This window comes from Anser anser (assembly GCF_964211835.1).
Source record: "Anser anser genome assembly, chromosome: 25".
Classification (NCBI taxonomy): Eukaryota; Metazoa; Chordata; class Aves; order Anseriformes; family Anatidae; genus Anser; species Anser anser.
The window spans coordinates 3,618,495-3,644,276 of NC_139746.1; the positions used below are offsets into that span (position 1 = coordinate 3,618,495).

The 25,782-nt window shown below is 52.5% G+C and overlaps 4 protein-coding genes across 6 annotated transcripts in view; 3 read left to right on the forward strand and 1 right to left on the reverse strand.

The window, feature by feature from the left end:
* Positions 1-1,595: 1,595 nt before the first annotated feature.
* On the forward strand, positions 1,596-6,803 carry UBXN6 (UBX domain protein 6). 2 transcript variants are annotated; one of them, XM_083811423.1, is made up of 11 exons: positions 1,596-1,768; positions 1,958-2,112; positions 2,855-2,916; positions 3,059-3,190; positions 3,455-3,552; positions 4,009-4,084; positions 4,170-4,254; positions 4,481-4,700; positions 4,813-4,943; positions 5,538-5,683; positions 6,192-6,803. In XM_083811423.1, exons 1-11 carry the CDS (start codon positions 1,686-1,688, stop codon positions 6,318-6,320), a joined length of 1,317 nt encoding a protein of 438 aa, XP_083667549.1. In that variant the 5' UTR covers positions 1,596-1,685; the 3' UTR covers positions 6,321-6,803. The 2 variants fall into 2 exon arrangements, with proteins under 2 accessions (XP_083667549.1, XP_083667550.1); XM_083811424.1 differs by lacking the exon at positions 1,958-2,112 and having other exon boundaries at positions 1,598-1,768.
* Positions 6,804-7,506: 703 nt separating this feature from the next.
* CHAF1A (chromatin assembly factor 1 subunit A) lies at positions 7,507-22,692 on the reverse strand. The gene is made up of 15 exons (XM_083811416.1): positions 22,504-22,692; positions 22,128-22,178; positions 21,108-21,925; positions 18,496-18,552; positions 16,147-16,388; positions 15,511-15,571; positions 14,885-14,953; positions 14,279-14,502; positions 13,640-13,808; positions 13,357-13,437; positions 13,180-13,269; positions 12,708-12,969; positions 11,632-12,119; positions 9,188-9,281; positions 7,507-7,837 (listed from the first exon to the last, which is right to left on the reverse strand). The coding sequence occupies exons 1-15, from the start codon at positions 22,508-22,510 to the stop codon at positions 7,740-7,742; spliced, it is 2,811 nt and encodes a 936-aa protein (XP_083667542.1). The 5' UTR covers positions 22,511-22,692; the 3' UTR covers positions 7,507-7,739.
* An 830-nt stretch (positions 22,693-23,522) lies between these two features.
* Positions 23,523-25,782, forward strand: part of SH3GL1 (SH3 domain containing GRB2 like 1, endophilin A2) — a 30,699-nt gene continuing 28,439 nt past the window's right edge. Inside the window, exon 1 of one of the 2 annotated variants that reach the window (XM_083811425.1) lies at positions 23,523-23,709. In XM_083811425.1, the coding sequence (XP_083667551.1) occupies positions 23,665-23,709 (45 nt within the window). In that variant the 5' untranslated portion in view covers positions 23,523-23,664. The remainder of the gene's footprint in view (positions 23,710-25,782) is intronic. The other variant, XM_083811427.1, reaches the window with a different exon arrangement.
* On the forward strand, positions 23,717-25,131 carry LOC310886606 (uncharacterized protein). The gene is made up of 2 exons (XM_083811429.1): positions 23,717-24,554; positions 24,846-25,131. Exons 1-2 carry the CDS (start codon positions 23,752-23,754, stop codon positions 24,994-24,996), a joined length of 954 nt encoding a protein of 317 aa, XP_083667555.1. The 5' UTR covers positions 23,717-23,751; the 3' UTR covers positions 24,997-25,131.

Sequence of the window (25,782 nt, forward strand, 5' to 3'; positions counted from 1 at the left end):
GCGCTCGCCGCATTGCCTGCAGCACCCGGGGCGGGCGCGGCGGCTTTGCTGGCGAGGGGAAATTAGTCAGGGCTGGGTGGAAGGGAACCCACAGAGCCGGCTCCCGGGGCTCTGTGTTTCCCGAGGTGTCACCGTGAGGAGCTCCCGGGTCCCTGGGGACGTGTTGGGGACACGATGGAGCCGTTCCCGGACAGCCCCCGGAGGAGCCGAGCAGGAAAATGGCGCCGCTGCGGCCCGGCTCTGTGTGGAAATAAACCTCGTGGAGCCAACCCTCGCCAAGCTGCCGGCCTTCTGTCTGCGGGGCCGCGTGTCCTCACGCGATTTCCATCCCTTTGCTTGGTTTTGAACCAACTTTAGGGGGTTTCACAGAAAAAAAACCAACGTGTCTCCCAGTCATTTAACGCAGGCGTCAGGGGAGGACGGAGCTATGGGGCCGTAACGGGTGCCCCCGGCCGCTCGGCCCAGCACGAGGCCTCCCTCGCTCTGAGCTGCCCACTGGAGGAACAGAGCCACCCGTGAAGTTTTATTATAAAATAAAACTTTATTTTATTCATTTTTGTCTCAAGATTCGCGTCTGGCAGCGGGGTGGAGGCAGCGGGGTTACGAGGCGTCCCTTGGTGCAAGCCACCGGCTAGAGGCGTGGAGCCGTGTGTGGAGAAAAACCAAACTTTATTTTATTTCACCAAACTTTATGTTATTTATTACGTTATTATTATCTTATTTATCCACATCTGGGCCCTCTCGGATCGCCCGGCTGACAGGGGCACCTTGCCACCGTGGCACCCGCCTCCTTGGGGGAATTATGGCTGCGGTTTTAGGAAGGGATTAGGGGTGTTAGGATGGGTTTGAAGGTTTTTTTGGGGGTTAGGGATTTTAGGACAGGTTTGGGGATTCGGTGGGGGTTGGGGGTTTTAGGAAGGGTTTTGGGGTTTTAGGACGGGTTTGGAGGTTTTTCTTGGGGGGAGGATTGGGGGTTTTAGGAGGGGTTTGGAGGTTTTTTTTGGGGGGGTTAGAACGGGTTTGGAGTTTTTGGGGAGAAGTTGGGGGTTTTAAGAAGGGTTTGGATTTTTTTAGGTCAGGTTTGAGTTTTTTTGGGGGGTTGGGGGTTTTAGGATGGGTTTAATTTGTTTGTTTTTTTTTTGGGTGGGGTTGGGGGTTTTAGGACGGGTTTGGTGGGGGGTTGGAGGTTTTAGGAAGGGTTTGGGATTTTAGGACAAGTTTGGAGGTTTTGGGGAAGGTTAAGATGGGTTTGTTTTTATTTGGGGGGAGTTGGGGGTTTGAGGACGGGTTTGGGGGTTTTAGGATGGGTTTGGAGATTTTTGGGGGGAGATTGGAGGTTTTAGGACAGTTTTATTCTGGGGGGGTGGGGGGATGGGAGTTTTAGGACGTGTTTGGGGGTCTTAGGGGTGCTTTGGGGGGCTGTGGGACACGCTCCCGGGTGGTCTCGGTGCCTTTGGGGCCGATCGGGCAGCGGGGGGGGGGGGGGGGGGGGGGGGGGGGGGGCACCGGGACCTCCACGGCGGGGGGGGGCGGGGCGGCTCTTGGAGGACCGCGCGCATCGCCCATAGAGAGGGCGGGCTAGAGCGGCGGCCCCGCCGCTTCCGGCGGAAGCGAGCAGAGCGGGGCGGAAGCGGGCGGGGTGGCGGCCGGTAGGGTCCGGGCCCACCGCCGCCGGGCCCGGCGCCATGCGGAAATTCTTCCAGGAGATCAAGGCCGACCTCAAGTTCAAGAGCGCGGGGCCGGGCCAGAAACTGTCGGAACCGTCCCGGTAACCGGGCGCGGGGGCTGCGGGGGCCGGGCCGGTACCGGCGGGGGGGGGGAGGCCGGGCCGGTACCGGGCACGGAGGGGGGCGGGGCCGCCGGGGCTCTCCGAGGGGCGTTGGGTAGGGGGGGGGGAAGGCGAACGGGGCCCGGCGGTGCCCTGGAGCTGCCCCCGAGCGGCCCCGGCCTCCCGCAGCGCCCCCAAGGAGAAGCCGAAGGCGGAGGCGGCGCCGAGGCCCCGCCAGGGACCGACCGACGAGGCGCAGATGGCGGCGGCGGCGGCGCTGGCCCGCATGGAGCTGAAGGGCAAGGCCAAGCCGCCCTCGTCGCAGGAGGCCATCAGGAACCAGGGTAGGGGGGCGCGGGGCGGCCCCGAGGCGGGGCCGGGCGGGGGGCTCGGAGCGGCTCGGGACAGCCCGGCGGGGAGCCCCGGGGGTGGGGAAGGGAGGGGGGTGTCCTCCTTCCGGGGGGAGGCTGGGGGAGCTGGGGCTTGGGGAGGAGGAGGCCGAGGGGTGAGCTCACTGATGGTTGTAAGTACGGAAAGGGGGAGGGTCAGGACGGAGCCAGGCTCTCCTCGATGACACCCAGTGATAGGACAGGGGGCAGCGGGTGCCAGCTGGAACGCAGGAGGTGCTGCTTAAACGTGAGACAAACTTCTTCCCGGTGAGGGTGACGGAGCGCTGGGACAGGCTGCCCAGGGAGGCTGTGGGGTCTCCTTCTCTGGAGATATTCAAGGCCCGTCTGGACGCCTCCCTGGGCAGCCTGCTCTAGGGAACTGCTTTGGCAGGGGGTTGGACCCGGTGAGCTCTGCAGGGCCCTGCCAACCCCTACAGTTCTGTGAGCTGAGCTCGGCCTCCTCTCTCAGTGTGGAGAGGGGTTTCCAGGCAGGCAGGGTTAGCTGGCCGGTGAAGCCGGCTCCTGGGGCTGATGACAAACCTCTCAGCAATGGGGTCACACACGCCCGTGCACTCCTGGGCCAGGAGCACAGCACCCGCGGGAGCGTCAGCTTCCCCGGGGCAAAGCTGCAGAGCTCTCTGCTGAACCCCTCGGGGTCTGCGCCCCTGCCCCTGTAACTGGGATTTCTCTCTCCTAGTGAGGAAGGAGCTCATGGCTGAGGCAGCTGCGAGTGAGAAAGGGGGCTCTGCTGACAAAGAGGTACGAGGCACGCCGCTGCTCCCGGACCGCGTGAAACTGCGCGCTTTGGGAGCGCCGGTGTCCCCCTCCTGTGCAGGTGTGCTGAAACAAACTACAGAGCTTCCTTCCTCCCTTCAGATCCACCTCCTTCGGTCTCTTTCAGGACCTGGCGTTCCCAGACACCGAAGCGGCAGTCAGACCGTCTGTTTCGGGCGTCTTCTTCACCTGTCCCTTGACCGGTGCGGTTGTAAGGAGAGACCAGAAGGAGAAGCACATCCGAGAGGCCATCCAGCTGGTAAGGGTCTGCTGGCTGCACGCCTTTCCCTCCTTCCCTTTGGAACCCGTTCTGTGGTGCGGATCTCCTCGAGCAGCGCAGCAGTGACCTCGAGCCCTCTGCCTTGTAAATCTCCGCCCCGCGCTGTCCCCCAGGAGGGCGGCTCCCTTCAGGTGTTGACTGAAAACGCCCCTGCCTTTGACTTGCTGCGAATAGCGAGGCGGGGAGCTCTGACCCATGCGTAGGTCAGCTCCCCCGTGACCAGCCTCTCTCCTCCTCCCGCAGTACTCTTCCACCGACCCCGTGGCCGCCTCCATCCTGGAGATTCACACCTTCAACAAGGACCGGGAGAAAGTCCGCCTGGGCGTGGAGACCATGGCCAAGTGAGTGGGTGCTGGGTGCAGGCAGCTCGTGTCCCCCCCAGGAAGGTCAGCAGGCAGGGGCCCGGAGCACAGCAAGAAAACGCAGAGTCTGAAGAAAACCAAACGCAAACCCCTGACACGTCTGAGCTGGGTGGTGCTGTCAGGTGAAATGAGGTCAGCTTCTGCGCTGTTCCCAGGGGGCGCAGTAGTTCAGGAGGTTTGGGAGCTGCTGGCTGAGATCAGCCGCCCCCATCTACTGCCTGGCTGGGGCATAAACCACGTTATTTTACTTTCACTCCCTTTCACTTTCTTTCATCTCTTTATTTCTTCATTTTCACTTTATCTTTTTACTTTCTTTCAGCTCCTATCTGCGACACAACACTCTGAGCTGTCTCACTCAATGTGATCTTTACCCCTTGGGGTAGCGTGTCCTGAAGCGCCTGCTTTGATCCGTGAATTCCGTTCCTCTTTCCGCAGGTACTTGGACAACATCTACCTCCATCCAGAGGAGGAGAAGTACCGGAAAATCAAACTGCAGAACAAAGTGTTTCAGGTGAGACCACGGCTCCTGCAGCTGCCCTGCCTAGGGAACTCCTGGCCTGGAGCAGACCGCATTTCATTCTTCCCTTTTCTTCCAGGAAAGGATAAGCTGCCTGGAAGGGGTACACAGCTTTTTCCAGGCTGTTGGGTTTGAGACGAGGACGCTGCCTGTTCCGGGACAAGGCAAGCAATTTTAGTGTGTTAAGCTGTTTGAGCGGTGGGACGTCCCCGGGGCAGCCAGCTTCAGCTGCTCCAAGAGCTCCACGCTCCAAGGCAGTCACGTTAACAGCCCCTCACCCTGTCTTCTCCGTGATAAGGCCAAACTCTGTTTTCTGGAGCTCCTTATCCTTGTTCCTTACGCTACTCAAGTGATGACCGGGAGATTCGAGTCCTGTGCTCTGGGTTGCAGAGACCACAGAGGAGTACTACGTACTGAAGGAAGAGATGCTGACCCGGTTAGAAGACCTCAAGGACTACAAAGAGCAACTTCTAAGCTCGGAGCCAGTGCGGCCGCAGCTGGATCGCCAGCTCTGTGTCTTTAAACCCTCGCCTGAGGCTGCTCGGTTTGAGCTGCCAGACGACTTCTTCAACCTCACTGCAGAGGAGATAAAACGCGAGCAACGGCTCCGGTGAGTAGCCTCGAAGGGAGGGACCCGACTACCCAGGGGGCGTCCAGCGCCACCTGACGGCCTCGCGCCTCTCCTTCGTGCTAAAAACCACTTCATATCTAAATATCTAAAGGACAGAAGCAGTGGAGAAGGCTTCAATGCTGAGGACGCGAGCCATGCGAGAGAAGGAAGAGCAAAGGGAGATGCGGAAGTACAACTACACCCTGCTACGAGTCAGGTTTCCCGACGGATACATCCTCCAAGGTAAAAGACTTCTTGCCCTTTCTCTCGTAGCCTAAGAGCTTAAATCATAGCGGGCTCGAGATGTGCGGACGCAGCTGATGGAATAAAGCAGCAGAACCGGGGCTGGGTAACACTTCTGTAATGACTCCTACCAGCTCTGAGCCCTCCGCCTGCCCCGGGCTGGCACCGTGAGCCAGGGCTGACAGAGGGAGGAATCTTGAGGCATTGTTAATTAAATGAGCTCTGCCCAGGCTGCTGCTAGCAAGCTGCACTTCAGAGATCAGTTTGTTAGAGTAACCAGCACGGGGCTGCCTGTGTGGTGTCAGCCTATACAACAGCATAAATCCTCTTCACATTTTGTAACGGAACTCCAGAAATAATTTCAGGCTTTCCTGGTTCTTTGTTACAGGCTGGCAGGGGTCTGCAACAATGGCAGGAACATTTTTCTTTGGGAATTCTACTTTTATACTTCAGTGAAATGGGGCTGGTTTTATGCCACTGAAGCAGTTCATGGAGTTAGCAGTACCAGAGCCCTGTGAAAGCTCCCACAAAAGGCTCCATTTGGTAAATGCCAGAGCCTCTTTCAGTATCTCACACCTCATTTTCTCATGGCAGGGACTTTTTATGCAAGAGAACCCGTATCTGTGCTCTACAGCTTTGTGAGAGAAGCCCTCAGAGATGACTGGCTGCCCTTTGAGCTCCTGGGACCTGGAGGGCTCAAAGTGACTGACGAGAACTTGGCCTTCAACGAGTGTGGGCTGGTGAGTAAGAGCCAGCACCTTGCACGGGTGTCTTCGTGTGAGAACAGAACCCGCCTTGTCAGGGTCAGCTGCTGCTCATAATTTAGGATTTGTCTTATGCTTTCAGGACTTGTGCTCTGGCCCTTTCTTTCTAAGCTCAAGCAGATAACTAATTACACAAAGACTTCTGGCTCAAGGCTAGGAGGCTGATGTGGAAGGAATTTTAGGGACCAAACTCTCTGTAGGAAGTGCAGGCTGCAGTAATTGCTGGCAGTTAGAGCAGTTAAGCATCCATACTGGCAAAAGACAGCAGAAATTATGAGCCCAGTACAGCTCTAGCCTAAAGCTTCCACCAGCAAGCCCAAAGCAGTGTCCCCTGTGGAGCTCCCTGCACAAATCCCTACTCATCCTTTTTGGTTAAAGTGCTCATGCTAATTTTTTTCCAGCTCTGCGAACACACACAGCGTGTTAGGAGGAGGTTAAAGCGTAGCATTGCCGGAGCTTGGTGACGCTGTCTTCTCTGTTCCAGGTGCCCTCAGCCCTCCTGACCCTTGCCTGGGACGCAGCGCTCATGTCAGACATCCAGGCATCAGGACAGGAACAGCCAGCGAGCCCCCTGAAACCAGAACTCCTCTCTAGGGTCCAGACGCTGTCTTGAAATAAAGGGGAATGGATTCAGTGGCAGTGGTTTTAGCCTGTTCCCTTCTGTTTCCGTACAGACTGGGGGAGCTTCCAGCTGTGCGACCTCAGAACCGACCGGGGTTTAGCTCTGCAGCGTGGGAGGCTAGAGATTGAGCCAGTGTACCCCAACCTTGCAGTCACTTTCCCAACTCAGTAACCAAACACTACGGCAGTCGTGCCCAGTAAAACACTTCCAGGACTGCTCTTAGTGGCTTTAGAGACCAAATTCCAGCAGTGACTGCTCAAGGTGTTTCCGAGATGATGAAGTACTGCTTCCCTCCCTTGGCGGAGGGAGGAGGTGTGGATACAAGGCTGGATTACGACTGAGCGAGCCTGGCTGTGGGCCTGGGCTTAGAATTCAGCTTTTCCTTTTGCTTTTGTGTGCACTGTAACTCCTATGGGAGAGAGTATATTTAGATAAAATCGTTTAGCCTAATTAAATGGGATATTTAAAGACTCAGCTTTGTTTAAAGTTCTTTGAACTGCACTGCTCTTACACATTTGAATTTCAGATGTGATCATCACATCACGTGCTGTGGCATCACACCTCTCTCTCACCTTCTTGCTTCAGGGCACCTGCAGACAAAGCGAGGGACAGCCTGGGAGGCTAAAACATCAGGAGCTATTTCTGCTGCCTTGTCCCACTGAACCTCAGACTACAGCTGCTATTTAGGGAACTCATTCATCAACTCACAAGCCTCATGAAAAATTAAAAAAAAGAAACACAGGAAGGTTGTTACATTCATTAGCAAGTCTGCTGCTAGTTCATTCCTTTATGCTTAAATCTTAAAGTTCTTCTGTGGGGTAGAAACCAGCTTTTATATACACATACAACTTCTGTTGCAGCCATGAGTACAGGAGACCAATAATCTGTCACTAAGCCTGGTATTACATGCCAGGTTGTCACAAAATAGGAGAAACAGCTTGCAGGTTTTTTTCTCTTCCAAAGGTAAAGCCTGCTCCTGTTCTCTGTAGCAAGACAGACCACAAGCAGGATAACAGAGAGCGCATAAATTCAAATATAATTGTACATCATTTATACCCAAGGGCATGCTATACAACATTATGAACAGAGAAATTCCCCAGAGGCATCACAATAAGCTTAGTTCAAAACCCCTCCACTAGTTTTAGAGATAACTTAGATACCTTCCATTACAAAGAAGTATCAAAATTTCAATAATGCTTTATTAAGGACAGATTAATACGCAATATTTTTAAGCTAAAAACTAAAGCTAAAAATTTAAGCTTCCATCTGGTCTGAAGCAGAACAAAGTGCTGTCTTCTCTTTACAAGAAATATGGAATACTTTCAAGTATCTTGTTCAAAGATACACAAGGTTTAAAATTTTCCTAAGTAATTCTACATACATACAGAGAAGTTAGTAGGCATTTAAGTCTCAAACTGTATTAGGTGGGCTGACCGTGCTGGTGTCCTGAGGAGCAGCAGTTGTGCCACTGGATGCTGAAGCTGTTTCAGTAACTGCCAACGTAGAATCTGCAAAGTAGAAAATGTTTTGTTTTTTAAACAAAATCCTCATTAAACCAGTGGAATTTGACTACTGCCACGCATACATGCTTGCAGTTTCAGCACTGGGTGACACCAATGCAGAGTAAGATTACTTCGAACCTAAAAGGGATCTCCTCCATCTTTATAGCGCTTTAGAGCCAGGCAGAGCCGCTACCAAACAGCACCAGAGCCCTCAGCACAAGAAGCTGCAAGCCTGCAGGAAGGCTTTCACCCCACTGCAGTCATGGAAGAAGCAAAAGCAGCTTAAGATTAAACGCGAAGCTTCTTGCCAAACAGCTGCATTGTCTGTTAGGGAAGGGAGAGGACAGATCCAACACCAGCTCAGACAGAAAGGAGACCCAAGGTGTGCCTAGAACGGGTCAAACACCCGAGAATTTAATACTCTGGGAATATGCACAGGTCCTTATCTATCGATTAGAGGAGCTGCCCAACAAAAAAACCCACCACTTTGCTTAATTCAGGTTGGGCGAGTAGCATTGTGACCGAGCTATTGTGGAGCTGTAAGGAGGAGCTTGGAGGTTTTAAAAGTGATTTAGAGGGGCTGCATGTGGTTTGTGTTAAGCCATTGATCTGTATGATCAAGCACACGTATCTAAAGCCTCGCTGAGATGAAAGGAGCCGCTCCATTTCCTCATCCCACTGTTTCTGAATCCGCAGCCTGAAAGGATACACTATAGCAGGAGAGCTTTTGAAAACCCTTTTCCAAGAGATAACTGGGACACAAATATAAACAACTGCTTAGATTCTACCACAAAGCTGCACAGTGGTAATCAGAGTGCTCATGTGTCAAACATCTGAGAGCTTGGTTATTATCTGATGTTATTTCCTTCAGAACAGACACTTCAGCATACACTTAAGACTTCAAGAAGGCAGCAAAGCTACACTCCAACCCTTGTCAGTCCTGGAGGAGCGCTGAACTGAGCGTGCAAGCCCCAGAGACCAGCCCTTCTCAGCAGCAGTTACCAATATTAAGTGGATCTGCTTATACTGACCCCAACGTTCACTTTTCTATCAGAAACAAGCAGTAACACTGGCAGGTGATTGCTATTCACAAGTGCTTTGCTTAGTCATTTGGAGGGAGAAAGGAAAAAGGGCAAGAGCAGATTAGAGAAAAGCGTGAAAATCAAAGAAACATCCAGAATAAATCATAAAAAGCACAAAAATATCCTGAACAAAACATCTACAGGAAAGAGCACAAAGCTTGGAGAAACTGTGGCAGAAAACCAGCACCAGGTTTAGCTACAGTCCCTGCTCCACTGTGCTCTCCCTTCTGGGAGCGATCGCCTGCCAAGGGACTGCTAGCAATGATTTTCCCACCTTTGCCTGGCTGTACATCCACAATTACGCAGTCGTCGTCATCCTCATCTTCCTCAGTGTCCGCCTGAAATCCATCCATGTCCATAGCTTCAGCCTAAAAGGAAAAAAAAAAAAGGTATCAGGTGCGTGACGGCGAGCTGACAGCGCTAGCACGAGACCCAGCTTAGCCAGCGCCGGGTGGGGCTGCAGCGGTCACTCCTCACTACCAGCTGAGCGGGCAGGCGTCACTGTAAGAACAACAACAACAAAAAAAGAGCGAGAAAAGCAACCCCTGGCTTCAGCAGACGTCGCCTTGTGGTAAAGGGCTTAGTCTGCGATGGCACGTGCAGCAGGAAGCACGCCAAGCTTCTGCTCCAAGACGTTCCCCTGGTACACAAAACAACGAGCAGCCCACACATCTGAAAGCCGGTTCAAGCCTCAATTAAAATCCGACTCGGTTTTGTCCTTTTTTTTTTCTCCACCCTCCCCCTCCCCACCTTGATTTCTTTTGACGCTTTTTTGCTTCTGGAGACGGAAAGGGACTTTTGCCTGTCAAATATACGCTTGTTCTCTCCCCTGACTTTTCATCTTTGTCAGTCGGCTTTTATTCAGGGAGGGACGACAGTTCTTCCCTGGGTGACCCGATCTCGGGAGCAGCTCAAACCACTCATTTTGAATCACAAAAAAAAAAAAAAGAACGCAAGGAGAAATGCCAACTGAAGTTGCCCAGCACTGAACAGCTCCAAGTTTTTTTTTTTGTTCCTTTTTCTCTTTTCCTTTAATTGGAACCGTGGAATGAAAGTCTCTCAGGTAGACTTTGGTCCCTATCCACACAATTTTACAGAATCTCAGAATGGTCTGGGGACCATTAACCACAGGTTAAGGGGACCTTAAAGCCCATTTAATTCCAGACCAGAAATGGTAAGTTTACAGCTGTCGCTGAAGTCACACTTCTCAGATTCAGCATTCCCCTCCTACACACGTGTAGGTATTGCCCACTCGAAGGAGTTTTTCTTTCTCTGCAGCTTACGTAAGAGCACCTTTACTTACAAAAGCCCTGGATTGAGCTTCACAGCAGAGTTCTACAAGCCACGGATAAGAGCAATCGGCAGGTCGAGGCTGTCAGGTTCTCCAGCTTCTCCACCAGCTGGGCAGGCAGGATGGGAGCTCAGTACCCGAGCAGTGCTGATTTAGGCACGGGGCACGAAAGGCTTCCAGAAGCCTGCCGCCTTTTCTCCGAGCTGCGCTGCACCACACCTCACAGGGGCAACCGAGGTGCTTCCGAGAGCTTTGAAGAATTCAGGCCAATGGTGCAACTCCACTAAAAACCTTTGTTTCGCTATTTCTGCTCAAGCAATTTGTTAGGAGCAGAATCTCCAGTGGGTGCCAAGCAGACTTTTTTTTTTTTTAAATCTCTGCCTTTATTTAGTGCATATGAAAAAACCCAAGCAGATGGAGTTCGGGGGCTGAACAGTTTCTCACAAATCTCTGATCCCTATCAGTGCTTGTACTTGATTGCGGAGCTTCTTCAGTAGAAGAGCCACAGAAATTAAGGATAAAGTGGGAAAGAAAAGCATGAAAAGCCTCGTGTGAGGCTTTTCTCACCCTTGTCCACAGGGGATTATGAATAAATCCACTGAAGAGTGCAAACCAGTCCTGCCTGTAGGTTTGGAGGCTACCAGTTGCTAATACCAGGCTTCAGGATCTAAAGCCTCGGTCTTAAGTGCATGACAGAGAATCACACAGCTAAAGCAGCGATCACATACTTTTCAACCATCCTTTTGGATAATTAAGCTCTTAATGCTGTGTGTTCACCTCTGCTTTTCGGGGGTAACCACAGCAGGAAGGCCAAAACAAAGCTCAGAGCTGGAAGAGCAACTACTCCAAATCCATCTCATTTGGTTCCTGTGATTTCTTTTTTTTTTTTAACCAGCTCTTGAAATCCAGCTTTATACACCATGGCGTAAGCCTGAGGCTTTACAGACTGTTAAGGGTTGAGCTGCAGCACCTAGGAATCACGTTTAATCGGCGCACATGCAACCGATGCAAGTCACCAGCCCCGGCTACACATCTGGCAGCCATACACACACAGAAAAACCTGCACGCAAATTACAGCCAGCTGTAAAACCACGGCCAAGCAGACACTCCCGACTATTCACGGCTTGGAAGCAATCGCTGCCAAACAGCAGAAAGTAGAAGAACAGCAGGAGAGCAACGTTTCAAATGAAACAGGCCAAGCTACAGGGCGAGAAAAAGAAAGCCACCTCTTTAGAGGTGCCCGGTTTCACTCTTTCCCCACAAATTGGGTCTTTTTGTCTGAAGCGTGGTTTCTAGAGCTCAGTATCTTGATTCTGATGGCAGCTCTAGGCCAATCTAGGAGGCATGCCAGACCGCTCGCCTGCTGAGGATGCGCAGCTACGTTCCCACCGCTCTTTATCGGGGAGAGCGTTGCCAAAGCAGCTCACCTGTTCAGCACCCCGGGGCCTTTTCATGAATTTCGTGATGCACATGCTTCCAGTGGGCTTCCTCTTCACCGGCACAGGCGCGGTCTGCACGAGCGCCGTGCCCGGCACGCTGCCACTGTCCTCCTTTCCCGAAGAAGGGACTTGGGTGACGTAGTTCCACTGACAAGGGACAGGGAGGTGCTCCTGATCAAAACTCTTCAGCACCTCCGAGTGGACGTACCAGCACATCCTGTATTCGGGTCTCTTCTCATACACAGAGTTCTCGGAAATGATTCGCTTTAGCCTGGCTTTGGAAGGGACACCGCTGTCCTCGCCAACAGGCGTCTGCGGCCGGGACGCGTGGGGACTCACAGGGCTGGTGTCTCCGCAGTCGGCAGCCGCGGTCACGTCGCTGAACAGTCCTTGCCGGCAGCACTCCTGGAACTCCTGGATGATCACTTTGCTCCCGTTCACGTTCCCGTGGAGCAACGGCAGCAGCTGGCCGAGGACTGCAAAGAAAAGGTTGCACAAAGGTTGTGGGGAAGACTCAAAGGTGAAAAAAAGCCAGGCTGACATAACCCATCTGTGCACAGAAGACGACAAATAGGTTGAGATTTTAGGTATGGGATTGTAACAGGAGCTGAACCTGATACAGACGCATCAACCTCAATAAGAGTTGACCCAAAAGTGAAAGTCCCAACCCCTCTTATAGCCTTTTCATAAATCATTTGCATCCTCGCATTAACTACACGGAGGACTGAAATGTCTCTCACAAACCAAATCCTCTCTCCCTGAAGAATCCACGGGTAAGTGGGCTCAAGCTCTTCCAGTAAGTGATCCTAAATCCAAGCCTACCAAAGTCTTGTTGGCTTTGTTTGCTTGATTATCTGAAGGAAGAGTTTTTGGAGGAGTAACTAAGGCCCTATGGGGTGCCATGACAGAAAACTCATTTTCAAGAGATCTCACAGAGATTACTTGAATTTCAAATGTGTCATAAGCAGGTCATCCTGACATTATAACTTGAAACAAAATTCCACTATCTCAAAAGCAGAGCACAGCAGTGCATAAATGCAATTACTTAGCCCTTTATGTCTTACTTTGTTGATCTTTTGCTCTTTTTTTGCTACATTTTTGTATCTGCTGGTCTTCCTCTGCAAGGGGTAAATCCAGGATGCATGCTGTGAACTGCTGGAGAACCTTCAGGTCTGCGTTTGTGCTGCTGTCGTTCTCTGCGCTTTCCCAGACGCAGCCAATTTTCACAGGCTGTAGAACATGAAACCTCTTCCCCTTGGCCATCAGTTCGTCCCACTCCTTTGCTTTCAGCTTTTGACGGACCTTCTGATTCTCTGGATCACACTCCTAAAGCCGCAGGTGAGAAAGAACTTGATACAAGCATCCCAGGAAAAAAAAAAAGTTCTTTAAAACCCGGTATCTTTAGTGTGTTCCCCGAGTTACACAAGTCTGCTCACGCAGACCAGAGCTGAGTTACGTCCCTGCCTACACGTCAATATTTAATGTGTTTTACACTGGAGGCATAGATGGAAATCCAGTGACAACCAGTTCACTTACTTCTGTCACTCCTTCATCTTCAGATAGGTACCCATGGGGTACAAAAAACCCATCGTCGTCATCTTCATCCTCTCCCTCCTCTTCATCGTCCTAAAAATAAACTTTGCTTTTTAGAAGTCACACCGACAAGCGCAATTGTTCCCCAAAAGCTCTTTTTCCACCACACAGAAACCTCACCCCTTCGCTATGGGAAAGGCTTTCTCCAGGTTCCTCCTCTTCCCACTCTTCATCGCTATCTACTTCGTAGTCCAGTAGTTTCTAGAATGAAACACACCAATATTCCACTTCTGTCAGTCTGAGGGTATGATGCTAGAGCCGGGTGTTCCAAAACTCAATAGCAAGAGGGAACATGCAAGTGGATCAGAAATCCCAGAGAACAGGTGGACGTGAACACCATATATTCACTTCAAGAGCATAAAGGAAGAAAAGAATTTGACTACGTTGCCTGTAAGATACTTACGCAGTCCTTTGACCAAGGATTCCTGGGACGGATCGTAGTGGTTCTCTTGTTCCAAGTGCCCCAGTATGCAGGACGGTGATTCTCACAAAACTGCAGAAGTTTCATTCTACCAAACTTCCCCCTTTCAGGAACAGCATCTGTTTTGCAGTTAGCCACTACCACCACATCGCTGTTGAAGCAAAAGGACTGTCTTCAGTACTTACAGAATGCTCCCCTGATGCTCACGAAAATAGCTTTTAGAAAGTTTCAGCTCAGCCAGGACACCAACCCAGGGCTTGAGCTCGTTAGAACAGGCACTCACAACTGGCTTGCAAAAACAGGAGTTCCAGACAAGCTCCCACCCTCCTTAACCACGACACTACGTGCAACAGCAGCTCTGCCTTGGCTATCTGTTTATTTTTTAAAACTATGCAAGATGAACACCACTAAGACAAGTAGTGTCCAGTGCCAAAATGGAGCTGCCTGAAACATTATATAGAATGAAGTCCACATTATAACACACTTTCCCCATGAAAATAAATCTCAGACAAAACAAGTACCAAAAGAAAAACTGCGTCTCTAATATTAGTATAAAACTACTTTGAAAGCAATCTCCTCTTCATTATACAAAAGCAAAGAAAAGCCCCAAGCCAGACTGACCTGTTTACTATGTCAGTACTGTTATTGACAAAAGTAGGTCCAGTTTTACGAGGTTTACGACACTTTAGGTCTCTCAAGAAAGAAACTTCGCTATTCTGTGCGCGCAGGAGCTGATCCAGCTGTTCTAAGAGGTCTGAATCGAGGGCAATACGACAGAGGGGAGCTAAGACCATGTTCTCCTTAATTTCGAAAGGAGCAAACTTTCCACAAGAGCCAGCAAGAATCTGAAAGAGTAAGTGAGGATTGTTAGGGTCTGAACACCTGAGAAACTGTAGTACCAACAGATAAAACATACACAAGTCTAAGACACCACTTTACTGATGTTTGATTGACAATGTGGGTTAAGCCCCTCCAACAGGTCTTAAGTAAATTTAAGTCTTCACAGCCAACGTAGCAGAAGACAAAGTTGAGATTTTTACTAATGCAACAACAAATTTCTTTTGCCATCTCTGCTCTGGTCACAGACTTTTTTTTTAAACCCTCTATGTTTTTAAGATTAGGAAGCAAGAAATGTTAATGCTTTGTGCACCAAAGAAGCTCTAAGAGACAGATCTGAGGAAAATCAGTGTACGTGTAAGGTGGCCAACAAAAATACAAACACCTCACCTTTGGGGCTTGCGGAGTCTTTGGTTTCTGGAAGAATCTTGTAATCTCTGCTTTCTGTGCATTAATACGCTAAAGTCAGAACAAAAATGCAAACTATGAACAAAGATAGGACAAGGCCTTATCATTCAAAGTGAACTCAGGCATGACCCAGTGTCAAATCTAATGAGGTATAAAACAAAGTTCAGTTATTTACCAGCTCCCGTAACTCAATAAAAAAGTAATCGCTTTCTGTAACACACCTACGTGGATTCCAGCGTCATTACTAAGACAAGGGGTGGAGTTCATTTACAGGCATTGGAAAAAAAATAAAAACAACAAAAAAACAGATGCAGGAAGAACTGAACAGATAAATCAGGTACACCAATATCTACAAACAAAACAGGCAAGAAACCTGCATGATGCAAGTGGTGGAGCAGCACCACCAGGTCCAAACGGACACGCTCGTTCCCAAGCAGCAGGACAGCGTGAGGGGCACCAACGCAGGGTACGCTGCTTGGAGAACTTCCGAGAGAGCAAAGCAGTAAATGTGGAAGTCATTGTGAGCAGCCCAGCAGCACTCAGCAGGATGCCAGGGAGCCCATTAACAGCATTTCACCGGAACAGAAGAGCTGAGAGAAAGCATTTACCTTTTCTTCTTCTTTTAACCGTTTCTCCTCTTCTTTCTTTCTCTTCTCTTCGAGTTTTGCCCTTAAATATAAAATTCATTTCAGTTGTCACAAACCACAAAGCATTTACTTGAGCTAAGACTTGACCATATCACACCAAACAAGACAATAATCTGTTAATTCAGCCAAGAGCCACACTTGGTTAAATGCGTAAGACTCTTTTCATTCCTTCTAGAGCAAACATTGACATGTTTTAGCCACAAAGTAGCTAGGCTGCTTCAAACCTTCCTCAATAGCAAGAGGAGGCATTTATTTACTATGTTATCGAGTTACAAATGACTTCTTCAACAGACAGGCCACTGGTGCCAGCAAAACGCAGCCAGGAGCAAGCCTGGTCACGAAGGGAAAACTCAGTGGAGCGTGACAGCTCTTTTCAGCCATTTCAGATCAGAAGCCCAGGTCAGTCTGCAAGCAAAAAGCGGTGTAGTAGAGCTGAGCCTACATTCTGGCACAGTCTTTCATCGCTTAAAATAAATTCCGTGACAAAGAGGCATTGTTGTTTGATTGGTACAGCCACTGAAAGTTAGGGTGCGCGTGCAGAGGTGCTCACATAGTTACACATTATTCCCCTCGGCCTGTAGGAGCCACACCACTTACTCTAAAGCTTCCTGCCTCTCCTTGCGTTTCTCTTCCTTCACTCTCAACTTCTCAGCTTTTTCCTTTTCTTCTTTTTCTTTCTTTTCTCTCCTTTCCTTCTCTTTCAACTCTTTCTCTTCCTCTTTTTTCTTCTTTGCCTCTTCCTTGGCTCGCTCCTTTGCGGCTTTTGCCTCTTCCTTCAGCCTTCCCTTTTCCTCCCTTTCCGCTTGTAGCTTCTGCAGCTTGTCGGCACGCTCCTGGTCCTAGTTCAGAAAGAAGCCATTAAGCAGGTGGCTTTTCATGCACAGTAGCTGCTGGCAGACAAACATGAGTAAAAATAAGGATGCAATTTTTCCAGCTGAGATGCTACAGCGGATTCTTGCACCCAGTGCTTGACCTGCAACAGTTTTGAGCTCGTGCAGGACATGTTATTAACCGCAGCTACGTGCTGCTTCAGCTAGCTCAGCCCTCTTGTACTGATCTCGTACTCTTTCTGAAGGCATTAACTTCTTCCCCTAAAAACAGACATTCTCACTTCCTAAGCATCAAAGGACGCTTTGTACTTGCTCTGTATTTGAGTCATCTTCGTTATCAATGTAGTATTGGGGAAAGTTGCACAGGAGAGAATTTTTATTACTTTAAAAACATAGCAGATTGTTTCCAAAGAGTATTTTGGAAACACACACCCCGTGAGCTAAGCTGTCGTGCTTTTCTACCTGTGCATGCCTGCCATTATATAAATTCAAAGAGTGAATTTATAAATTTGAAGAGTGAATTTTATCTGATTGTGTTATCAGCCCACAAGGATTTTCTGACTGCTTTTCATGATCTCAGGCAGTAACGCAAGTCTCCAAACACTGGATTGTGCAGCTGCTTTATTAGGCTTGAAACTAACCAAAAATGCCGCTTGTGGCAGTTCGTTTCCGATAAGCAGGCAGTGAGAGAGGCTGGGAGCTTTTTTAAGGGGTACTGTGGGAACAACGGGGGAAGATTACACAGCAGGCGTTTCCATTCACAGTATTTCATCCCCTCATTATGGCTCTACCAACACATAAACGAGAATGTGGCATGCTTACTAAAAATGACAGAATAGAGGAAAATAACTCCCCTATACCGTAGGCCTTGGTAATTCCACCAGGAAACTAGGCTGTGGCTGTGCTCAGACACACAAGCGCCCTTATGGTGTATTTCTAATTTCTTTTTGTTTATTTCACATCTTAGCTTCCTTGGCAGCACCGAGAGGACTGAACGGCATCGCAATGCGCCGCTGACACAACGTTGGCAGTCATTTGAAAGAAGCATCATTGTCAGAACTGAGTCACGGCAGTCAGTGAAAATCCACCAGGTAGCTTTGGGAAGCGCTGCAGAGCTGGCAGCGGGGCTGGCAGGTTGGTTTGCTTTTCAGCACAATAAAGCTTCCACTCTCAACGCTCTCACATGCCGCTATTTATATAAATATACGTTACATAAATCAGGGAAGAACGCCGCAGATTGGAGTTCTATATGGGGCAGTGCGAAAAGCAAGCACCCTAGCACGCTCAGCCACTTATAACTCACAAAAAAAAACGCAACAGACCAACTTTATAAACCAGTTCCTAAGAAACATCAGAAGAAGTCAGAAGCCCAGGCCTTGCTAGCTGCAGCGAAAACAACAGGCAGCTCCTCAGCCTGCAGAGCCCACTCCTACAGAGCTGCCTGCTCAAGAGCTCCGTGTGACGCAGCAGCTTCCTTTAGATTTAGCATTTCACAACTGGAAGCGGAATGGACGGAATTATTACAGCACCTTGTCGTTGTGGAACAGACTTTTCTGCCTAGCAAACCCAGACCACGGCTTCAGCGCTTCCAGCGGCTTCCAACAGTTTCCTCAGCAAGCCCTAAGAGCAGCAGCCCGTTCGCCTCACGTACTAACGAGGAGCAGACACGGTTTTGTGGCTCAAAGGCAGAGGGGTGAGAACAGCGAGGCAGGAACCAGCCCTAACCGAAGGCTCCTGAGGGTCTCACCTGTGTCTGTCCGCCTCGCGGGCTGCACCTACTCTCTCTGGAAGGGTTTGAAAAAAAAAAATATATATATATATATCTCAAAAAGCACTTTGACAAGCAGGCAGCAACATCTACAGTTCCTTAATATCTTCCTGAAGTGCCCAGGAATGCAGTGCAGGCCACCCACACGTCATTATGTATGCATTAAGGAGCTTTGGAACACGCTGAGCACTTTAACTGCATGCATTAAGGTTCTTCCATATTCATCAGTCAGGAAAGCCAGGAAAAGAGATGTTTTAAGTGGACCAAAATGAAACGCAAAGGGCTTTGCTTACTATTCAACGCAAAAGCACAGCAGGTTAGTTTTCTATGTCAGTGAAAATGCCTTACTCTTTGCAATCTCAGCTTCTCCTTCTCCGCAGAGCTTTTGTGGAATTTCTGAGGTACCTGAAAACACAAAATGCAAGTTTTAGAGATCCACGTCACTTCCTCTTCACACGACACTAAGAGTCCTAAAAAACCAGCAACCTTCATCTGAATGACCCTAACATTACTCTTTCAGATCAGTATATTCAGCAACTTCAGAATTACTTCGGTATAGGATGTAAGAATACAGTTCAGGCATATCTAATCTCACTGATTTACATTTAGGCCTGAACACGTCTAACTGTTTCAGTTTACGTTAAGTCCTTGTATTACCAAATTTTGCATAAACAAATCCCTCTGGTTTCTCAGCCCTGAAGTATCCCTCGCAGTGTAACACCACGTGCATGAAAACAAACAGAAGCTACAGCTGCTACAAATCACAGGAGCGTGACAGAGGGCATAACATTTAATTATAGCAAAGTCACTTCCTTTGAGTAAAGTTTAGGGTTTTTTTTCTGATCCTACCACTTACAATTGCCAGGATATTTGGCTAGAATTTCCTGAATACGAGGACTTTTCATGTTTTATCTTCTCGTAATCATATCATATCTAATCATAGCCCTCTGACTCCTCCGCTAGTATCAGCGTATCAGCCCTAAAGTTCCCAACAGGTCACACTTGTCATTTCTCCTCAAGCCATTATTTACAGGGGGGGAAAAAAAAAAAAAAAAAAGGCTGAAAGGTACTTGGTGTCTGAATAGCAAACGGTGCTGTTCATTGACACGTTAGGTCTTTGACCAGTCTGTATTTCAGCAGATTCTGGCTCGGTTTCTCATATCCACCCCTTCCTTTTCTCCTGCCATTCTCAGCAGAAGGTAGAATGTTTGTCCCTGGGATTAAGAAACTAAAACAGACCAAAAGCTTTATTTTCTATACTCGGACATCGAGGTTTACACGGTGCAACGCTGCATCAGGAGATCCTGCACTTATCTGATGGAAGTAAGAGTTCTTTTAACTAGGAGCTTTCGGTTATCAAAGCTGTTTCCACCTTGAAAAACAAACAGACGAGGACAGACAGCTACAGATCGATGCACACACTTCCCATTTCAGCAAACAGAACGTGAGCTGTCTCAGATCGTACTTCACACCACGAGAAGCCAATAACTCGGCTGCACTGCCAGGTTACACCAGGAGTCAAGTACTTTTTTTTTTTTTGGTTCTGCTATACTGGAAATATTCCACGTCTACTTGAGTTTGTGCACGCACTTTAAAGAAGTCAGATTGCAAATTTTAAACAGCCCAAAACCAGGTAATGCTTCTTGAGAAAACCCACACCACAGAAGAAAGACCGATCGCGTTGGTACCTCCAAGTCCCAACTCTAACTCGTTGATATCTCCTCCAGGCCAGAAAGCTTTTCCCTCGCCTCTGGTACAGTCTCTCCCCAAACCCCCGGGGGCTAGCTGATAAAAATCTTTCTTAAAAGGCTTCAGAGAGCAGAAGGCAGTTCTCGTGGGATGACACGAGCAGCAAGGCGACACCTCTGCAGCTCAGAATCCCTTCCTGGTTTTTCCTCTAATGATGTGGTTGAGAAAAACCAACAGGACTGCCAGCCACCCCCGGCCTAACTTCAGGTGAGGCCTGGCCGCTCTGGGAGCGCTCTGTTCCTGAGTTTGACCACTGGGCCCCCACCAGAGAAATCCCCACTTCGCACCCCGCTGATTTACTCCCAAGAAGCCTGTGCGCTTCCTAACTGCTCAAGCCACGGCCGTTTCAGCTGTCCCTGCAGATATCACTGCCTTTAAAACCTTCCTCTTCGGTTCAGCACCAAGTCACGACGCTTTGGGGGTCTCTTGCTAAGAGGACAGGCCCTAAACTGAAACGAAACCCGCTCGCAGCCACCTGGCTCGTGCAGAGCCCTCGCCACGGAGGTGTCCCTGCTCACGCCCCAGCCTTCCCGGGCCGACAGCACTGCAGGAGCACTGCCTCCTCTACGCGCGGCAACTTCTCGCAGCACGCCCCGTGCTCGCTGGTGCACACTCACCAAGATGGCTGACAGCACGGGCTTTGCACACTTAACTCCAAGGCAGCCTCACTCGGCTTGTCCTCAGACAGATAAACGCAGCTCCGTCAACACATCGAGGTTCCACCTAAGACGTTTTCTATCCCCCAGTCTGAAAAGTTCAGAGCTCAAGAAGTATTTGCACTGACTGGTGCTGAAGCCTACCCCGGGTTAGCGTTCTCCCACAGTGTTACAGCAGCTCAGAGAGGACAGGATGGAGGCTGTGAAACCTCACCTATTGGACACAGGTATCTTCGAACACCGCTCACATCCCATTTACCAAAACATTAAGCATGCATTTCACGCCCGCTTTATAAGAAATGAAACTGTAATGGAGTTTAAAGTTGCCTTCCTGCCGTGCAAATGTAGCAGCTCTAAGCCAAGATCTAAATCTTAGAGCTACACAATTTAAAAGGAGTCAAAGTGGCAGTAACTCAGTTACATTATTAACTAAACAGACACCACCTGCCATACGCTTCTCACGATCTTATTCGTCCTTCTCAGGGAAATCACTGGAAACCGTACGACCTAGCTACAGTGTCACCATTTTTAAAGAGCCCAAGAAAAGAGACCAACCTTCCTAACAGGCGTTGAGAAAGCTAAAGGACTAGTATTTCTCTTGGGTTCTGCAGCAGGCTGTGCCTCGGGGGAGCTCACAGAGGGAGAGCTTAACGAGGAATTAGTAAGTACAGAGTCTCCTTCATAGGATGATTCCGCAGTCTCGTTCTCTGATGTGACGCTTCCGTCCAGAGAAGTGACCTGGGGAGATCTGGCGGTCATAATATCCTCCAGGAGCACTACGGGCATCTTCCCCTCAAATATGATATCCTTCAGTTTGCCCTGATTAACCCTCGCGTTTTCCAAGTCGTTGCATTTCGTTAACCCAGAACAAGACTGGATGCCATCTACCAACTCTTCCTCTTTACTTGCTACAGCTTCATGCTGCGCATCAGTCCCCCCTGAGTCGTCCGTTGGGCTATTCTGGGTGGAATTCGGGCAACTCAGTTCGTTCGTTTCTTTTCCTAGCGTGCCATTAGTTATAGCTACGGATGACGACGCTTTAGAATCAACAGAGTCGGCACCATCGTTTAGTCTATGGCTAGAGTCACTTGCAGGGTCAATAGCGACTACAATTCCATCTGTGCTATCCTTTGTGTTTTTCTGGATAAAGTGATCTAACGGACCCTTTCCGTTAACAAGCTGGGGAACAAAATTCACGTCTGAGTTCAGCTGGCAGTCGTTCTCCACGTTGTCCACGGAGGCACGCGACGCATCTGCAGAGGGATCCGTACTCGGACCAAAACCGCTTTGTGAGCTCTTCACTTTTTTGACCTCGGGATCCGCGTCGTACTTCTCCTTCGGCACGGGATTCAGGCGCTTGAACGGCAGGCGGGCTGAAACAAAGAACATTCGCCTCTTTAACCACGGCATACAGGCACTGGGACAGGGAGAGGGAGCGAGAAAAGGGAAGGAAGACCCTAGACGCCCGACGGGGCGCTGAGCACGGGGCTGGGAGCCGGCCGGGCCCGGTTCGGTGCCGCGGGGGCTGACAGGCCACCCGCCTCGTGGCCGGCGCTGCGCTTCCCGGAGCCTCACCTTGCACCAGCTTCCGCGGGGGGCCGACGGCTTTGTCTCTGCACTCCATGGCTGCGGGGGGAGAAAAGCACAGCGCGGTGAGGGGCTGCGAACACCCAGCCCCGGTTCTGGCCCCGGTTCCGGCCCCGGTTCCGGCGCCGCACCCCCCCTCCCCCCCCCGCCACAACCGGGACAGCGGCGAGCCCAAGGCCCGGAGCCTGCCGCCCCCCCAAGCGCCGCAGCCCCCTCAGGCCTTCAGGGACCGGCGCTCCCCAGGGAGCAGCGGCCTGGCCGCAACCGGGGCCCGCTGGACCGGGCCCGAGCCCGCTCCCGGAGCCTCCTTTGTTACCTCACGGAGGCCTCGGGAAGGCCCCGGTGGCCCCGGGCCCGCCCCTACCTGCCATGGCGGGGCGTCACGGCCCTTCCCGGCGGCGGCCGAGGCCGAGCCGAGCGGCCCCGAGCGGCCCCGAGCGGCCCCGGCCCGTCCGGTCCTGCCCCGGCGGCTCCCGCTCGTATTTGGCGGGAGCCGGGGCGACCCCGCGCCTGAGCGCGCTGATAGGCGGAGCGCGCCCACGTGACCCGCCCTTCCGCCCGCTCCGCCCCTCCGCGAGCATTCCGCCTCATTGGCCACAGCGGGCGGCACAGCTGATTGGCCGCCGCGCTTGTCGCTCCGAGCGTGTGGAGGCGCTGATTGGGTAGCGGGGTAGGGGGGAAGAGGGCGGGCGGGGTGGCCGCAGGGAGGCCGCAGCACGCGTTCCGCGGGGGTGGGCGGGGCCGCGCGGCGCGCCGGGCCGCCGCCGGGCCGGGGCCAATGCGCGAAATGGCGGCGGGCCGGGCGGCGCTGCCGCGGGGGCTGCTGGGAGTTGTAGTCCCGGAGGCCACGCGAAGGCCTACCGCCCGGGGCGCCGCGCATACGGCCTCCCAGCGGCTGCGGGGCGGCCCCGAGCCCCCCCCGGCCCCGTCCGTGAGGCTGCGGCTCGGGCCGGGCCGGGCCTGGCCGCCCCCGGACCCCACGGCCTGGCCGCGGCGGCTCCCCGTTGCCACAGCGCTGCTCCTTTAGGGCCCGACCCCGTTCATTTTGTTGTTAAATTTTGGGTGTTCTTATCCATTTTTATCCCCGAGGGCGTTTTTTCGCTTCGCGGCCGCACCGGGGGCGGTTACGGGGGCTCCCGGGACGGGGGGGGACACCGGGACGCGGGGAGCTCCGTGCCCCCGGCGCCTTGAGACACCCGCTAAACTGAGGCTGGTTCGCGACAGCGCGATGCGAGCCTCCCTCCGCCGCGACACGCGCCCAGTCTATCGCGACATAGAGCGGGGAAGGCGGGGGTGGCGGCGCTCTACCCGCCGGAGGCCGCTTCTCGGTGGTGCTGGAGGACCTCCGCCGGGCCACCGGGGGGCGCCGCGGGATCACCGGACGGGGGGGGAACGGGGCGGGCGCTTCCTGGCGGCGGAAGCGGCGGCGGAGGCCGGGGGGTGGCCGCTGGGCGCTGGGTGCTGTGCCGAACGGGTCCCGCCGCCCAGCTCCGGTGTCCCGTAGGCGGCCGGTGGAGGCGGCAGCATGTCGGTGGCGGGGCTCAAGAAGCAGTTCTACAAGGCCAGCCAGGTGAGGCACCGGGACCGCCCCACGCCGGTCCCGCTCCGTGCGATGCCTTTCCCCCCCCCGGGGTGCCCCGGTGCCAGCCGGTGGCCCCCTGCCGGGCCGCTGCTCCGTGGCAGAGCCGCCGTCGCGTCCCCCCCCTCCCGGTTCCCCCCTCCGGTAGCCCCCCGCCAACGCCCCGGGTTCGGCTTCGCCCCCCCCCCCCCCCCCCGTTACACCTCGGTACCCGGGCGTGCGGCACCCTTCGGTTCTCCTCCAGGTGTCCCCCGCCGGTACCGGGACCCAGCCCCGGGATGGGGTCCGGTGCCCGCCGCCCGCCCTTCCTGGGGGGCTCCCGGGGCACTGCGGGGCTCGGTGCTGCCCGGTCCCCGCCACCGTGGCACGGCCCGGCCCAGGGGCTCCCGGCTGTCCCGGGGCACTGCAGGGCTTGGTGCTGCCCGGTCCCCGCCACCGTGGCACGGCCCGGCCCGGTGCCGCAGCATCCCCGTCGCCGTCAGATGTTCCCCGAGCCCCGCACGACGCTGGAAGGGGACGAGGACCGGAGCCGGAGCCACCAGGCTGCGGTCAGCCCAGGGATCCAGCCAGGCACGGGCTCCGTGTCCTCGACGCAGCCCACGGCGGTGGCAGGGACGTGAGCAGGGACCCATCCAGGCACACCTTCGCGGCCTCCATCCAGCCCCGGGTGGTGGCAGGGAGGTGCTGAGCGTCCTCGCCGGGGCAGGACCCGTCCCCAGCACAGCTGCGACCCGCGCACAAAAACCACCGGGGGACCTCGAGGGTTCTCTCGATGTTCTCAAAATACGGAGAACTTCAACCGCTGCAGTGCTCGGGGTCCTCGAGCAGAGCGTGAGGTTAGGAGGGAGAGGATTAAAAGGGTCGGGCTGGGCAGGGAGGGCGGCGGCGCAGGATGCGGCCGGGAAGGTGAAGTGGCAGCGGGGTGCAGCTGCGGCGCAACCCCGGGAAGTTCCCAAGCCCCCGATGGAAGCTGCAGCTGGACCAGGAAAGGATTTTGCGGTCTGCGAGGCGGGAGCCTGGCTCCCCCCAGCCCGCGTGCTCTGTGCAGGAAACGGCCTGGCTGTTTTGGGAAAAAGCTCAGCTGGGCAATTCCTGGTCCAGCGAAACCGTTTCCTTTTTCCCGTAAGGAGAGTTCAGAGCGGTGGCTCACCGACGCCTCGTCCCCGACCCTGCAGCAGGGACAGCGATTCCCCAAACCTCCCTGAGCACCCGGCCGTCCTCGTGCCCGTTAACGCCATTGAAATCAGCACTTGGGATTTATTTTTTTATTTTTTTTAATTTATTTTTGGAACAAGTCACGAATCGGTAACGCTTTCGTAGAAGCGCTGTTCTGGGTCCCCCGGACGCTGCGTTTGTGGCCCTGTTTTAGATTTAAGGCAGACGAATTTGTCACAGGTCTAGCAATAAGCTGCGTTTTCCAGGCTCAAAGCTGAAACCCTTCTCAGCTCGGTCCGAGTGTGCTCGCTACGTGTGTTGGCTCCTTCCTTGGCCGTGTTTATGAGAAAGCATTTTGCTTAAACAGCAAAGCAAAATAATAGATTCTGTAAGTCGTTCCCCACCCCCTTCCGCACAACAGGAAAACAAATCCCTGCATCGCTTTTTTTTTTTTTTTTTAATGACTTCCACGGGGGAAGGTTGTGCTGAAAATAAATGGGAGGAGGACGTCGCTGCCGTGGATGCGCTGCGTTGTGGCAGGGCAGTTGGAGGTGAAGGCTCAGCTCTGAGCGTGTTTCTGGGGCCTAGAAACATCTCCCTAAAACATCTGATGAAACCTTGCTGGAGGGATTACTGTAAACTGAATTCCTATGTGGTCGTTGGTGGGCGTTTTTGTTACGGTTCTTCTTTTTTTACGAAAAGGAGCCATTCTGGTTGCTCGTGGAAAAGCGAAACCCCGCGCGGCTCGCTGGGGAGCAGTAGCCCAGCTCGCAGGCTTGGTGGCCCGCTTGCCTGCTGTGCACGTGCCGGGCTTGAGCGCTTCACCCGCGTTCGAGGGGAGCACTAAAACAGGAGATGCCTTCAGTTCTGTCTTTGCTGCGGGGTTTTGGGAAGTGATTTAATCTGAAC

Excerpts from the sequence above, each read along its gene's own strand:
- UBXN6 (XM_083811423.1), top strand. The coding sequence starts at position 1,686 with ATGCGGAAATTCTTCCAGGAGATCAAGGCCGACCTCAAGTTCAAGAGC. Across the intron at positions 4,255-4,480 it reads GCTGCCTGTTCCGGGACAAG|AGACCACAGAGGAGTACTAC; the intron begins GCAAGCAATTTT and ends TCTGGGTTGCAG. Across the intron at positions 4,701-4,812 it reads AAACGCGAGCAACGGCTCCG|GACAGAAGCAGTGGAGAAGG; the intron begins GTGAGTAGCCTC and ends AAATATCTAAAG.
- CHAF1A (XM_083811416.1), bottom strand. Across the intron at positions 16,389-18,495 it reads AGAAGCTGAGATTGCAAAGA|GACCAGGAGCGTGCCGACAA; the intron begins GTAAGGCATTTT and ends TTTCTGAACTAG. Across the intron at positions 7,838-9,187 it reads GGATGTACAGCCAGGCAAAG|ATTCTACGTTGGCAGTTACT; the intron begins GTGGGAAAATCA and ends TCTACTTTGCAG.
- LOC310886606 (XM_083811429.1), top strand. The coding sequence starts at position 23,752 with ATGCCTTTCCCCCCCCCGGGGTGCCCCGGTGCCAGCCGGTGGCCCCCT. Across the intron at positions 24,555-24,845 it reads GTCCTCGAGCAGAGCGTGAG|GAGAGTTCAGAGCGGTGGCT; the intron begins GTTAGGAGGGAG and ends TTTTCCCGTAAG.